General features: G+C 37.7%; 1 protein-coding gene across 6 annotated transcripts in view; it reads left to right on the plus strand.

Annotated features, from left to right (window-relative positions):
* ATM (ATM serine/threonine kinase) overlaps positions 1–16,345 on the plus strand; it is an 80,094-nt gene that overhangs the window by 9,724 nt on the left and 54,025 nt on the right. For 4 of the 6 annotated variants that reach the window (XM_056328550.1, XM_056328551.1, XM_056328553.1 and 1 more), the window contains 17 exons: positions 1,735–1,900; positions 2,192–2,430; positions 3,263–3,426; positions 3,810–3,979; positions 6,129–6,500; positions 7,054–7,248; positions 7,562–7,657; positions 8,682–8,907; positions 10,870–11,001; positions 11,769–11,894; positions 12,016–12,105; positions 13,112–13,283; positions 14,444–14,643; positions 15,139–15,221; positions 15,329–15,484; positions 15,929–16,004; positions 16,156–16,286. In XM_056328550.1, coding sequence (XP_056184525.1) covers positions 1,735–1,900; positions 2,192–2,430; positions 3,263–3,426; positions 3,810–3,979; positions 6,129–6,500; positions 7,054–7,248; positions 7,562–7,657; positions 8,682–8,907; positions 10,870–11,001; positions 11,769–11,894; positions 12,016–12,105; positions 13,112–13,283; positions 14,444–14,643; positions 15,139–15,221; positions 15,329–15,484; positions 15,929–16,004; positions 16,156–16,286 — 2,794 coding nt within the window. Of the gene's footprint in view, positions 1–1,734; positions 1,901–2,191; positions 2,431–3,262; positions 3,427–3,809; positions 3,980–6,128; positions 6,501–7,053; positions 7,249–7,561; positions 7,658–8,681; positions 8,908–10,869; positions 11,002–11,768; positions 11,895–12,015; positions 12,106–13,111; positions 13,284–14,443; positions 14,644–15,138; positions 15,222–15,328; positions 15,485–15,928; positions 16,005–16,155; positions 16,287–16,345 lie in introns of those variants that run through there. The other 2 variants (XM_056328552.1, XM_056328554.1) reach the window with 2 other exon arrangements.

Genomic DNA, 16,345 nt, shown 5'->3' on the forward strand with positions numbered 1-16,345 from the left:
GGGAGCATTGGTTGTGGGCTGTTGCAATTCTGGGCTGCACTGCATTTGCAGTTGTGTGGGGTGCAGTTCTCTGAGGGTGTTGGGAAGTCACTGACGCACATTCCACTTCCAACCTTTATGCAGAACGGACATGGTTAAGCCAGGCTTGGGCACTAGTGTCACAAGGTTAGAGCTTTGTAATACAGGGGGTATGAACTGTCTCTGATTCCCATGACTCAGAGGGTCACATGAGTTCTGCAAATGACCCTATGCCTTATTGGAAAGAAGGTGTGGTATTTCTATTGAATTTGGCACCAGTGTTATGAAAGACTTGGTGAAGGTGGCATTGTGCGTCCTGCTGGAGTCCAAGATGTCCATAAATCTACAAAGGCCTTCACAACAATGAAGCAGTAGCATTTCAACCTATTTATTTATTTATTCATTCATTTATTTATTTATGTATGTATGTATGTATGTATAGTTGTCCTGGGCTGGCTTTTCCACAACACAGGAATCCAGAGCTCAAGGCCCTAGGTGATGCCATCAGTGTCACCTATGCAGAATATTCAAAAGAAGAGAATCTGAGAGAGCGCCTCAGAGGCCTTGATCCTGACTGTCTGTGGAGAGCTTACCCTAAACTGATGAGCTACTGACCATTAGCGTTGAGGGTTGTCAGGCTTTTCTGGGTCATAGTCGCTCTATAGAGCAAAAGTGTAGTATCTGGTCATTCTGCATCCCAAGGACTATACAATACAGCTGCTCTGAGGTCATGTCTGGTTGACTGTGAACAAAGGATTCATAGTGGCTGGGATTCCCAAAAGATCATTCTACCTACATTTTTCCTTAGAAAAAAGAAGGCTTGCGAGGTGGATGTCTAATCATTCAAAGTGTTGTCCCAGAATAGCTGCCGAGGTCATAGGACTGAATCGGTATTTCTTCCCACTGTGGTTCTTTGCAGTGGATATTGTCCATTGGTGGACTGAGGGACAGTATCATGTCACTTGTAGGTGACATAAATGAAATAGCAGCAAGGCTTTTCTGTATGTATTGTGCTAAACTGGTGGTGATGTTTGGGTCAGTAACGTGCTGCCATGATTTCTATGAGGCTGATGAAAGGACAGTGTGGTGATTCCTCAATGGGCCTTCACATAAAGCAAAAGTCTGAGGAAGGGGCATTTCCTTCAGAAAACTTGTGAATGAGTGCAAAGCATGGGCGTGTTGGGCTGCAGGCTGGAGTGAGCTAGCTGAACTGCATGTAATGGAAATAGGGGGAGCATCAGCACCAACTTCCTGATCTGTTTACCTGTTCCTGCTACACCAAATTCTTTGTTAATGTATGTGTGGCTTTTAATTGTTTCTGAGTACTTTTATTCTGTATTCTGCAACAAATGGGGCCCATTGTACTGAGCAATCATTGTAGAGTAGAAGTTGAGTGTGGAAGTAGCTGTGAAAGTTGATCTTGTGGCTATAGCTACTTTGCTCAGTGTAACACAAAGCAGATTGTATCCCAGCTCAGAAAGAATATAACTTTACTTCCAGCGTAGATAAGACCAGATGTTTTATTTTTTTTCCCCAGTTAACTTTGTGAATAATTACATGCAGCTGAATTCAGAATGGTGGTTTCTGTATATTTAATACAGCATTTTGCTTCAAGCATTTTTATGTAATCGTCTGTAGTATATATGTTTTTATATGTATTTGTATATTTGAAACATATATACATACTATATAATTTATTTTTTAATACATTTGCAGAGTTGCTGATCCTGTACAGCCAATTATACCTCGAATCTTCTGGGAAGATTAATAGAGTCTTGGTAGCTAGGATAATTCATACACTTATGAGGGGGTACTGCTTCCAGACTGATGGGTTGAGTTCTGATATGTTTATCTTCTTTTCGAAAGCAATGCAGTGTGCAAGGTATGTTGCAAGTGCTCCTTTTGTATGCTAATACCTACTTTTAAAGAATTCGCTCATTTTAAGTATTTGGGATTAGAATTGAGTAATAGCAGGTAATACTTCTTTAGACGTATTTTGTTCTCTCTTTGAACACCAATTTAATACATTCTTTAAAATATTAATAACTTCTGCATTTGTTAGGCCAATGATATTCTGAATATAGTTACTTGCTAGTATTTACATTTAAACAATTCCTGTGAAAAGACATAGATTATTTCTTCTGGAAGTTTGACTGTTGGGTTTATGTTGCAGGCAGGAGAAGAATACTGCAGGCCTGGATCATATTATTGGGGCAATGAATATCTTCTGCAGTAAGTTTGCTGTCAACTGTCGCATACGGATTTGTAAAATAGGAGAAGAAATTTTGCCTACAGTGCTTTATATATGGACTCAATATAGACCAAAAGATTCCCTGAAGGAATCAATAATTGAATTATTTCGTCTTCAAGTTCGTATTCATCATCCAAAAGGTGCAAAAACTCAAGGAAAAGGTATAATAAAAAGCTCCCTGGTTTTTTTTTTTTCATCACTGTATGTGATGGTTCAAATTATTGTACCAACTTACTGAATTTTGATACTGAGATTTGGGAACATTAATGGGAGTGATGTTTACTTGTCAGTAGTTTTATGCAAGAGGTTAATATGGAGTGAAATGGAAATGAGTTTTCAAGTTACGCTAAGAGGATGTTAATTGTATTAAGTCCTGTGACAGTTGGTTATTTTATTTTTTTTTGTTATCAAAAGGTGACTTTAAAGTACTAAATCAAAACACAAATCTTTGGGGAAGGGAAATAACAGTTTAGAATGAGTTTAGATTGGTACATGTATTCGTATCTTATCAGGTTTTATTTAAGCCCAGAGATTACTGCTATGGTCTAAGCCTGATTTACTGTATAAAACCAGTCAGAGAACATCACTCAGTAGTTGTGTTTGTCTATTTCAGTTATAGTATCATTTTTTTAAAAGTTGTGGGGGTTTTTTTTGGTTGGTGTTTTTACTTTGTCTACAAATGGCAGTTTATAATTAGTCTGAATTTATCTATTGCATTTCATTGTAGTCTTTCCAGTTAGATAAAGAATTGTTTATTAGAAACATTGTTCCTACCCTAATTACTTCTATATGGTGATTAAATTCTCTCATAACTTTTTTCATTTTTTCACTTTAGTCATTCTTTATTATAAGACTAGTTTTGCAGGCTTGCATTTGTTAAGCTTTGTATGCTTTACTCTGATTGTGGCTGTATTTTGCATTGTCTAGGTAGGTTTACATATTATATCAAGTAGGTGGTGCATGTTATCTTTTAATTGTTTTTTGCACTTATAGGTGCATATGACTCAACAAAATGGCAGAGTATCTTACATAACCTATATGATCTGCTGGTGAATGAAATAAATCTCATCAGTAGTAGAGGAAAGTATTCTTCAGGCTCACGTAATATTGCTGTAAAGGAAAACTTGATCGAGTTAATGGCTGATATTTGTCATCAGGTAACATTTTTATTTGAATATAAAGTTGACCTTGTATTTACTATGTGGTATGTTTTGTTTTTTGAATATGGCTTTAGCATTTCCTTAAAATCATGCACTGAAGTATTAGTACCTTTTTTCTGTATTCTGTTGTGTTTAGCTGTTCATTTTTGTGCAGTTTAGAAATGTGTGAACTCCTAACTTATACTATGTTTCACTAGTGTTGCGTATTAGAATATAAACAGAGGTTCTGTTATAGTAAAGAATAATAAATAATAATTCTGATTGACTCTTAAGAGACTTTATGCACAGCAAAAAATGGAACAGTTTAGTTTGACATTTCAGTTTTCCTGTGAATACTACTTTTTTCTATTTGTGTACTTGCTGATTTCTCTTTATAAAAGACTTTTACAGAGGATACCAAAGTTCTGGAAATTACCCAGTCGCATGCTGTTTCACAAAGAGAGTTCAGGGGTGAAACAATACCAGGCAAGCGCAGGAGGATTGAACTAAGTTGGGAGGTAATTCGAGACAACCTGCAAAGATCCCAGAAGGATTTTGATGTCATACCTTGGTAATAACATCTTTACATGAAACAAATATTACTGCAGACATCTTTTTACATTTAGGCGTACTTCTGAATATGTTGTGCTTTCAAAATAGGTGTCTGCACGTGGTGTAATTATATATCTAAGCACTAAGCTTAGATTCTCACAGCATTTGGAAAGTAATGAGCAGTGGTTTTGGCACTCTTGCTTTAAAAGCTTTGTATCTGTGGTTTTCTAAGAAGTAACAAATGAGGTCTGGTAAACTGTGTTGTAGTGTATAAGGTAATACTGACTGATTTTTTTACCTGTCTTTTGTGCTAGATATTACTAGTCTTTGTGTGTTGTGTGTGTGATCCAGTTCATGAGTATTACAGAATCACAGAATGGTCAGGGTTGGAAGGGACTTCTGGAGATCATCTAGTCCAACCCCCTGCTAAAGCAGGTTCTCCTAGGGCAGGCTGTACAGAGTCACATCCAGGTGGGTTTTGAACGTCTCCAGAGAAGGAGACTGCACAGCCTCTGTCTGGGCAACCTATTCCAGTGCTCCATCACCCTCAAAGTAAAGCAGCTCTTCCTCATATTCAGAAGGAACTTCTTGTGTTGCAGTTTGTGCCTGTTGCCCCTTGTCCTGTCATTTGGCAATACAGAAAAGCACCTGGCCCCATCCTCTTGATGCTCACCCTTAAGATATTTATGCATTGATAAGATCCCTCTCAGCCTTCTCTTCCCCAGGCTAACCAGGCCCAGCTCTCTCAGCCTTTCCCCATAAGGGAGATGCTCCAGTCCCCTCATCAGCTTTGTAGCCCTCTGCTGGGCCCTCTCCAGTCCAGAAGAATTAGGAAATTAATGCGAGATTTACTGCTGTCTTAAGCTGGTTGTGTCATAGGACAACAGCCATTAACAGTTTGGCCATTTTGAACTAGTTCACACAGTTTACTGTAATACTTGACCTGGAAACTGTGCCACATCCAACCTAGCCTTGAACGCTGCCAGGGATGGGGCAGCCACAATTTCTTTAGGCAACCTGTACCAGTGCCTCACCACCCTCACAGTAAAGAATTTCTGCCTAATGTATCATCTAAATCTACCCTCTTTCTGTTTAAAGCCATTCCCCCTTGTCCTATCACTACATGCCCGTCCCTCTCCAGCTTTCCTGTAGGCCCCCTTTAGGTACTAGAAGGCAGCTGTAAGGTCTCCCCAGAGCCTCCTCTTCTCCAGGCTGAACAACCCCAACTCTCTCAGCCTGTCTTCATAGGAGAGCTGTTCCAGCCCTTTGATCATCCTCGTGGCCCTTCTCTGGACCTGCTCCAACAGGTCCCATGTCTTTTTTAAGTTGGGAGTCCCAGAGCTGGATGCAGTACTTCAGGTGGGGTCTCAGGAGAGTAGAGGGGGAGAATCACCTTCCTCAACCTGCTGGTCATGCTTCTTTTGATGCAGCCCAGGATTACACTGGATGTTTTTTGCTTTTACTGTTCTGTCTGTCTTCCTGACTTTTCTTGGAAACTGCTGTACAAGATACCAGAACAGTGTAGCTGCTTGTGAACTGAGTCCTGAGCTGAGGCAGCAAGTTTGTGTGTGTGTGTGTGTGTGTTTATCACTTGCAGTATTGAGGCAAAGTGGCTGTTTAGGATCCTGTTGAGAAGTTAATATGCCATTCTGTGTGGAGGTAGCATCTCCAAGAAACACTGCAAGTACTGTTATTTACTAATTTGAGTAGAGTTGCACCCATTGCTATGAGCAAAACCCTTCCAACTTACCATACTTAGCTTAACATCTTGTTCATTAGATAAATTTTATTTGTCTTATCTGCAAAGACGTTGCTGTAATGTTTCCTGCTCATGTAACTTCGCCCTTGAGGTCACTCCATCGGTCAGAGTGAATAACAGGCTAGCCCAGAAGAAGGAGAAAAATAATTTTTTTGCTTGAAATTTTCTTCCCTTGTGGTCAGAAATCAGTGAAGTCAGCTTGTAAATTAGTGATAATAAAGCTAGATGACCAGGCCTCACAAGTAAACCCAGTAGAAATACTGAATCTTTAACCTTTGATAGTAAACAAATAGCTTAATACTGGAAGTAGAAATGTGAAATGACAATCAGAGAACACTTTGTTCATTTACCTATGAAAATGCAGATTTATGTATGTTTGGTATTAATTGCTTCACTTTGTGTTTTCAAGGTTACAGATTACAGCTCGGTTAATATCAAAGTATCCCATGAGTCTTCCAAACAGTGAGCTACCTCCCTTACTTAATGTACTTCACCAGTTACTGCCTCAGCAACGCCGAGGAGAAAGGACCCCGTACGTGCTGAAGTGCCTTACAGAGATAGCTTTGTGTCAAAACCAGAAAACTGATTTGAAGAGCACCCACAAGCTGGAGCTCCAGAGAACCTGGGCAAAGATTTGGTCTCTTACCATTCGTAGCGTAAGTTTCCAGCAAATTGAAGCAGAGAGCTTTGGGCTACTTGGAGCTATGATTCGAGGAAACCTTGTTGTAACAGATAAAGAACTGTGGAAGATATTTTCAGGACCTGCATGCAAGCCTTCAAGGTAAAATGAGAAGCAAGGATAATATTTTTTGTCTGATTCCCATTGCTCTTTACTGTGCAGCCAAACCCACTGTATTATTAAAAATACTGTTATTGTTGTTGCGGCTGTATTTGTAGTTAAAAGCTGCCCACATTCGTGTTTCAAGCATTTGAAATGGACATAATTACCTAAGTCTGAAAGCAGAGGCAGAAGAGGCAAGCATCTTCAAATTTAAAATTGACTAACAGTGTAAAATGGAATAAAAATTAAAATCTGACTGAAAGAGATGTTGATTTTTTGAAGTTAAGAAGTATGTTTCCTTCTAGATTTTGATTCTAAAGTAAGTATTCTGAAACAGTCTTTAAAATAGACTGGGAAAGTCTGTAATAGCCCAAATGTGGCTTTTTGGAAATGCAGATTCTAATAGAGGAGTTTTCTAGTATGTGTGCTTATTAACTTGCTTATGTCCTTGATGCTCCCTGAGCCTGCAGAAATACTGACTTTGCTTTAGAGTGCTGAACAACAAATACCACATTGTTTCTCACAAATGCCCTGTGTTCAATTTTTGTTACAGTTCTGCTGTATGTTGTTTATCATTAGTGATGTCTGCCTATTCAGTGCCAGGAAATTTGGACATAGGAATGGAACAGAATAATTGTGAAAGAAATCTGGATTCTGTGTTAAAGGAGGCAATAATGAAATGGGTACTGTCCTGCTATTTGGAGGAGGAAATGGAAGAATGTGTGGAGTTGCCTCCGGTGCTCTGCAGGTAAAGTCTTTGTGGCATAATTTTATATGTAAGTTCACCCTTTAACATGTGAAATTGCACAGGGGAAAGTGGATTTGCAGAATTGTGTTATGTTAATGCTTTGGTAGAGTTTATAGTGTTTTTAAGTTTACTGTAATTTAGTTATCTGTTCATAAGCATAGCAGATACATGAACTGTGTGTTAGAAATCTTAAGTGAAAACTTAAGCTTCTTTGAAGATAGACTGTTAATCAGGTTGATGTTTGGGTGTGCTTCAGGAATCCTAAGAGCTTGTCTGATTCCAAGAAAATACAAAACAATTCTTTTTTTTACAGCAATTTTCCTCATCTTGTGGTACAAAAAATTCTTGTGAGCCTTACAATGAAGAACTGTAGAGCTGCCATGATTTTTTTCCAAAATGATGCTGAATGGTATGTTTTAAAATCAATTATTACAGATACTTAAGCTTTTATTTGTCATTTTAGCAAGCAGAGATAATGAAATGCGTAATTCCTCAAGCTCTTTCGCATCTTTCTGTAGATCTTTCGGATCCCATAAAAATAATAATGCTTTTTCAAATTGTTAAAGATGCTTTAAGCAGATGTTAAAATAGTCTCTTGCTGACAGAGTCAAAACTTCAGGTCAAAACTTCAGGTAGTGAACAAAATGCTTGTTAAGGAGTATGTGTATCATCTCTGTTCCGCAATACAGCTAAATGTGTGACTCTTTATCCATAAGTACATTAGGTAATTCTAATTCATTACAGTTCTGTTTTTTGAATAATTTGTAACTTTATACAAATACGTATTTGTGCTTTTCAACGTTACCTTCTGTCCTAAGGGAACCATATATCTTAAGAGTTTTCTTGAAGATAGATACTAGGTAGAAGGTTGGCTAGATGCTTACTGTCCATATGTCCTTGTGCCACTCCACCTGTATTTGTGGTTCCAGCCACGTTACTTGAATCTGTTGGAGACACTCTGTGCATACTCTTGCGTCTTTCACTGAGGCATGTATTTAAGCTCTTGGACTATATCCAGTTTCCTCTTAATGAAACTGAAATGTGGATAACTTGTTCTGATGGAAGATAAGACTTCCCTACTAGAAGTTAAAAATACTGGTTTCAGGGATTTTGTGAATTTCTGCTACAATTGTGTAAAGTGGGTTGAGGTCAGCCATCTTAACGCAATACAGATGCGGCCATACAAACTACCGTAGAGCATATGATCTGTGTGCAGGCTTTCCTTGGAGTTTCTTCAGAAAGAGCTAAAATGGTAGTATCCATTCCACAGTGAAAGTCATGCCAGAAATTAAAAGATCGGGCAGGGTTTGGAAGCACAGAAAGATAAAATATTTTATTTTGCTTCTGTTTATTTGTTGTATTTAAATAATAGTTTTAAAGACTTAGAAGTCATATACTGGCTACTCAAGTAAAAATGATGTCTCTTCTTCAAGTGTGCAACACTTGCAAGGGAAAGAAGACGACACTTTCTCTGATGTTGAAGAACTGTACCTGCAGACAACATTTGATGAAATGGATATTTTCATTAACTTCACAGTAAATGTCGCAGATAAAAGTGTGACTACTTCAAGACTTGCCATCAACCAAAATCTTAAGGAAACACTGGAGCACTGTCTTTTAGCAATGTCAGAAAAGCTTTTAAACAGCTATATTTCTAAGGTAAGTTAGAAATTACTGTTACAGCCTTACATTTGTCCTCCCAAACAATGTTTTTTTCAAGGCAAAGCATATAGATTTTCATTCCTTTTGCCACTACAAATGAATCACAAGCATTTTTAAAACTATATTCAATAATACGAAAGAGAAAGATCTGTATTTCTTTATGCAACTGGCAAAATATTCGTAGTTCTCTAAAGTATGTGGGAATGTGTAGAAGCTGCACAGAAGCAGAAGTGTGTGCAAAGTTGCCACGTAAACCACTGTTACCCTGCTTTTTGTGAGTTGGTTTCATCTTCTGTGCCCCTGTAATGCTTTAAGGTCTTGCCGTTTTTCAAGCCAAGACAGCCTGAGACATAGAGATCTCAAATTGTTAGGTTTTATAAAAAGAGGCAGCTGTGTAAAGGAGTAATTGTAAAGAAAGCTGCAAATACAGGCTGTATTAACAAGAGCACAGCCAGTGCTCAAGGGAACTGATTACCTCCCTCTACTTGGTGCCTGCAGACGGCATCTGAAATACTGTATCCTGTTTGGGGCCTCCCGGTACAAGACAGGTATTTAGTGCATTCAGTGGAAGCTACTCAAAATGTGAGGGCTCCAGCACCTGGCCTGTGAGGAGACAGGGGAAACCAGGCTTGTTCAGCCTGGAGCAGAGATGACTTCGGGGGGACCTAACAGGCTTTGGAAAAGCCTGCCAGTGCCTGTAGGTTTGCCTAGAAGACAGAGCCATGCTCTTCACAGTGGTGTATTGCAGGAAGATGAGAGACAGCAGGCAGAGTCAAGAGGAAATCACACTGGATCCAAGAAGAATTTTATCTATGTGAGGACAGTCAGGCAGTGGCACAGCACAGGTTGCCCTACCTGAGAGGTTGTGCAGTCTGCATCCTTGGAGGTTTTCAGGCCCTGATTGGATAAGCCTTGACCTCAGAGTTGGCCCTGCTGTGAGCAGGAGGTTGGACCAGAGACCTGCCAAGATCCCTTCCAGCCTGAATAGTCTTGTGATCCTGTTTGTACCTTTCACTTGTTGAAACACCACAGAATCTCTCCTTTGGAGATAAATCTTGATTTGTAGAGGAAGAGCCACCAGATAATGGTAGAAAGTTTGTGAAAACAAAACCAGCAGGTTTTTTAAACTTTCAGTTCCTTTGACAGGCTAGCTTTGGTTTTAATATAGTGGTGTGCCTTCCTTGCAATTCACTGCTAAGGTGTAATATTTGGTGAGCCAGAAGAGGCAGTACCAAAGTTTGAAACAAAGTACTGGCAACTGGGTGTTATAAAACTTATCCCTGGGTTTGCATCTGTTACAATGGCATGTATGCATAAGTTTTCCCATCTTTTTTTATAGATACCTGCTTTTCAGGAATGTGATAGCAATCCTTTTTGGTCTCCCTTCCTGAGAAAGTAAGACAATTAATTATTTGTCTGCTTTTTTTCTTCCTTTGATCCAAGTAATTTGGACAGGTAAAAAGTGATCTCTGACGTGCTCCTGCACTAAGTACACATGAATTTACAACCGTCTGTGCCATTTGTTGACACAATAGCTGCTAAGGAGCAACTTAATAATTTATTAAGATCAGAAGAGACAGCAGTAGGGATGTGATATAGTCCTGACTAGCTCACACTGTCTCTTGTCCTGGACGGAGGTAAAATGAATAAACAGAGCACTTGGGAAAAGCTGGAAGGATTGCTATGATGGAATCTAAAGGAGAGGGAGAATTTAAAATTTTGTGAAGGAGGGAAACATTAGGGCCATGGAACATACCGGGAATTTTATAACATGGAGTGCCAAAAGGACTTGGTAGGGAGCTGAGGCAACTGCAGTGCAAAACATTAGGATGCAGATCTTTGTTAATTCTGGTGAAACCTGTATATGAAAGTGTTTTTAAAAGACTCTAAAGAATTCTGTATTTTGATGGAAGAGTTTAATGATAAACCACTGGTATTTATACTGTGTATCTGATATAGTCAAAGGTTGTTGCTGCAGAACACCTTGTCCAATGTGTCCGTCTCTTGATTGGTGTTCTTGGTTGCTATTGCTACACTGGTATATTTAAAGAAGAGGATGCCTGTAAATCAGAGTTGTTCCAGAATGCTAAGGTAAGCAGCAATGCATTTGGGAGCTATTAAAAATAAAATAAGTCATTAAATACAAAATAATTTAAAAAAATGTATTCATGTTGACACGTTTTCAGAGCATTAATATTTACTGTGATTTCTGCTTAAAATAAGGCTGTTGGGAGAGGTTTAAATGTGTTACTGCTGCTGACAGAGAAAAGTCCTTGAAATTCTGTCAGTATACCAATGCATCAGTTTTGCAGTGGAGAGAATTCTAAATATTGCTACATTTGAATCACACCTTAAAAAAAATAGTGATGGGTGTGTGGACAAAGGACTACTTAGAGGATAACAAGTCCATTTCAATCCTTTCATGCAGAAATTTGTTAAGATCATTTGATGGTTTAAACCAGTATGAAGACAGCTACTACTATTATTGTTATTGTTATTATTGTTACTACTACTACTACTGCTGCTACTATCTGGGGTGGTTTCTTACTTAAATATGGAAACCCAAAACTTAAAAAATTATGGAGAGAGGCTGTATTTTTCTTTTGCGATGAAAGTATCTGTTTCAGTCAGGTCTAGGCCATCTTTTTATCACCTCTGGAGCAGAATGAGTGAAACAAAAATCAAAGAAAAAAAAAGTCCAAACTTGTTAATGCACACTTTAAGTATCAAAGCTGTATCAATGAGAATGTGCGAATGAGTATGAATGAGAATCATGTCCTTTTGTCTCTGTGTGTGCTGTGTATGTGCCAGTGCATAAAGGAATTTAACTGAGGCATTGTAACTTGCATTTTTACTAGTCTCTCATTCATTATGCCGGAGAAAGCATTTCTCAGTCAAAAAACAAGCTAAATGAAGAGGCCCAGACCAACTCCTTGAGGATCTTGATAATGCAGTGTACAAAATGTTTATGCAATTGTACCAAGGTAAAATTTATAAAGGAATTTTTATTTATTTCTTCATTAATGAGATCACAAAGTTGAATATCATATATATGGTACCTGAAAAAAATGAATTAACCTCTCTGTACATCTTGCTTTCTTACAGAACAGTGCTAATAAGATGCTGTCTAATATATTCCTGCGTTTGTTAACATCAAAATTTATTAATGATCTTGTAGATATTTGCAAAAATCTGGTAAGTATGTTCTATCTGTTTCTAGATGCAGCGCTCCTCTACCAAAGGATTGTTTTTACAGTATAATAATTTGGAGGCACACCAAATGAGATACTTATTACTGAAAAAATAAATCAAAAGACATTGAACTTTGTAAAGAATTCCTAACTGGGAACATTTTTATTTGGCATTTGAATGCAGGTGTAGGGAAAAAATGAGAGCCAATGGATAACATTTGATCAAGGTTAGCATGCCAGCTCACATAAAAAATTCGAGGGTTTTGGAATTTTTGTAATACTGTATTAGAGTAAAAGTATATACAGATTTTATACCACAGAATGTATTTCTGTAACACATAACACTTAACTTTAGTGCACTTGTAAAATTTTTAAAGCTTTTTCTCTTGTAGTTTGATGGGCTTATGTACCTTAAAACACTTTAAAGTTGTTGATTATATGGGTATTAAATCTTCTAGCTGTAAATGACTGTCACTGAGAAAAGTCATAGAGTGCCACATCACTGTGTTTAGCCCAACTCTTAAAACTTCTCTTTTTGGCACAATGTCCTGTAGTCAGGTCAAAGGAGGCAAAATCCTTTATTTTTTCAGGTGAGAAGCAAGAGTCTTACCTTCTGTTGACTTGTAATCTGGTAGGGAAAGCAGTAATTAGTGTGCCCTCAAAAAGATCATATGCCTTCCTTCCATTTCTTTGTAACTATGAAGTATAGCGAGAAGTTTGTGAGTCTTGTAGACAGAATTGTTTTTCAAATACTAACAATCTAAAACACAGAGACTAGCATCTGTCTTAGGAAGCTTGTATCCTAAAGAGAATATTTCAAATCAACAGTTCATGTGTGTAGAAGGCTGGTTTATCACAAAGGAATGGAATTCATCAATTCAATGTAGCCCTTACCGTCTTCACCTGTTCTAGTTCGCTGGGAAACTGTAGTGTCTTTCCTGGTGTTATGCCTGTGGTGTTTCTCCTGTCCTTAAAAACCAACTTGAAAAGGATGTGGTGGTTTCTTTTAGATGACGTTTACTGGAAAACCAAGTGTACTGCGACAAGTGGGTGTAATGGGGAATGATCCTGAGGAGAGTATAATGGAAGTAGATAACCAGGTATCTGATGATCTATTTGATGACCATTCAGTGACTGATGTCAGTGACACAAATGAATCTGGTGAGATGCAAAACGTAACAGGTAAGTCTTCTTTGTGCCCAAAACTACTTGCAATAGCTTGTTTTCACAGATTGCTCTTTGCTTGAAAGACAGATAGAAAGTTGTGCTGCTTTATTAGTATTTGAAGCAGGTAATGGTTGAACCAGGTATTTTCTAAACAGTAATAATTCTTTTGTACCTCATTAGTGTTTTAAAGATGTTAACTGAAGTGTTCTAGCTTATTTGAAAGGATAAATTTGTTTTTTATTTTATAAATAGTAAAATGCAAGCAGAAAAGCTAGCTAACTTGTTCAAAGTCAGTCAGAAGGTTTGGCAAAGAAGGTACTAGAAAAAGTGTCTGTAGCATACCCGTCTCTGTCCTTTGGCTGTGCTTCCTTTTCTTAAAAATAGTCCTATTTAATTTTTCTCCTTTTCCTAATCAGTAATTCTTGACACAGTCAGCTTTCTTATGTCTCTGGACCCGGACAGGAACATGAATCTGTCTGTTTATTCCTATTAGCAGCTATAAGCACTGATGTTCTCTTTTGTTTTAAATTCTTTCTTAAAATTGTGTGTATCTTCATTTTTAACCAGGACTGTGTCTTGTGTTTATTGTTGAATGAAAAGGATATTTATGCCACAAACAGCAGGTGGTCTGTTTTCCCCATCATGTTGAATAAGTGTCTTAAAATAAATAATTCTAATAAAGTTTGCAATCTCAGAAAGTTACAAGGGTTCTAAATGTGACAGGAAAAGGGCATTTGTAACTATTTTGTTTAGGTTGTAATTGAAATTTCAGTGAGGATATTAATATAGTAGTACTGGTCATCATTTCATTTTCTGGAAGTTTTGAATATAGTTTAAAATACATAGCTTAAAATATATTCTTAAGTTATAGTTAACAACACAAAAGAACACAGATGCAGATGGTTCTGGTGAATTCACTGATACCTTGATGGACAAATCAGCCATATGTATGGGCACATAAAATGAAAAGCCTCTGTTTCTGAGAGGGCTGTTGTAGAAGTGGGAAGCACACTCAAGAAGCTGTTACTGATGCAGTAACTGCTCAATAACAAATAAAGGTTGCTAGTACTCTTACCTGTTCTGAGAACCTAAACTAGTTTTGTAAAGACCTAAAATATTAACAACTCTTTATTGTCCTTGGAGAAGGATTTCTTACATGAAGATCTTATTTTCAGGTGCTTTGAGCCCGTTAGCTGAAGAACAGTTGACAAAGCAGGATTTACTTCTCCTTGAAATTCTGAGGTTCCTGTGTATTTGTGTAACTACAGTCCAAATTCAGACAGTGAGCTTCCGAGCCTCTGATGTGCGGAGGAAGCTGTTAATGCTTGCTGATGGCAGTGTCTTTGATAGTGCTAAGCCATTGCATCTGCATGTGGTGAGTGTGAGCTTTTATTACAGCAGACCCACCTCTGTATTTATGCTGGTTTTAAATGTGTATATTCTTGTCTTTTGTCATTGGTCCCCTGAGAAGACATTAAAATGGCTACTTCTAGTGTTTTGAAATGTGCTGTGGTTGGGGTAACAGCAGTTAGAATTTGTAAGCCAGAAACTGAAGAGTTGAGAAGTATAAGCATCTTGCCTTTATCATTAATTATTTGCTAAATAGCTAGAATTAGTCTCTAGTACAATAGGATCTGTGTTTTACTTTAAAAAGGACATGGCTTTAACTGCCCAAACTAAAAATGTCATGAGCTGTATTACAGTGTGATAGTCTTTGCATGAAAAGATGGTCAGTGTAACATGCAGGAGCTAACAATAGGTATCCTTGCTGCATGATTTCATGTAAGAGTTACTGAAAATGTTTTATAGTTTGTAATTTTCTTAAGTATTATTTTCCATTGTTCTTTTTTTTTTTTTTCTTATTTCCCAGTACTTGATCCTGCTGAAAGAGCTCCCTGTTGAAGAACACCTCTTGCCTGAAGATGATGTTCTTATGCTTCTTAGACCTCTTTCGTAAGAGCGAAACTACTCAGCATGTGTTAGAGCTATTTTAGTTCAACAGCTAGAGGATTTGGGGGCTGTTCAGTGTTTCAAGATATTTTTCCTTGCTTTCTTTACAGTGCTGTATGTTCTTTGTACCGTCGAGATCAAGAAGTTTGCAAAGTAATTCTAAATAATTTGCTTCCTATAGCAGTAGGGCTGACCCAGTTCAACACACATGCTGAAGAGACAGGGGATGCCCAAGGACAATTTTTGACAGTTGTTGGAGCCTTTTGGTATGTTTTATCTATTTAATGCAGAAGTCTATTTGGCATAAAGTTTTTAACTTTGCTGTCAGTCTGAAAACTGTAGTGTTGTTGTGTGTCTTGCTGTTGGTATCCTGTGATATCTTTATCCAGCATTTAACTTTCCAGATTTTCTGTCATGTTGTATTTGTAGCAAAGAATCATATCATCCTTAATATAGTATTAGGACAATAAATGCTACATTGTTGTACATTAACAAAGTCTGATTGTACTCCAAATTGCATCAGTAATTCTAAAAAGTGATAACTTCAACAACCAAAAATAAGCATTGCTTACAACTGTAGATTATCAATTCTCCAAAACATGCCTACTGAGCACAAAAGAATGAACTGTGAGCAGCAGAAACTAACTTGTTAGACTTCTTCTCAAAATGGTTGGCAACCTTTTCGTTTATTCAAATCTTCCTTATTTTAGGCATTTAGCTCAAGGAGGGAAATGCACAGCACCAGTAAGAGTGGCCCTTTTAAACTGCATGAAAGCCATGCTTGAGGTAATGCCAGATTTTCTGACATTCATTAGCATGTTAAGTATATACTTAAAGTGTACTTAAAAACAGTATCTGAAGATCTTTTGCTTTCATCAGTGTATATTCCATTGTAGGTCTTCAGTATATTTTAAACCACAATATTAATTTTTTTCAGGCTGATCCTCACTGCAAGTGGGCAATACTTAATGTAATAAATGAAGATCTACCTGTGAATGATGCTTTCCCACGTTTTCTTGCAGATAGTCACCATCAAGTTCGTATGCTTGCTGCAAAGTCAATTACCAGGTGATAATGTAGATCTTCTTTCCATTTGTAAGAATAATGCTTAACTGGGTGTTACTTCT

Source organism: Falco biarmicus, chromosome 2 (assembly GCF_023638135.1).
Source record: "Falco biarmicus isolate bFalBia1 chromosome 2, bFalBia1.pri, whole genome shotgun sequence".
In the NCBI taxonomy this organism is placed as follows: Eukaryota; Metazoa; Chordata; class Aves; order Falconiformes; family Falconidae; genus Falco; species Falco biarmicus.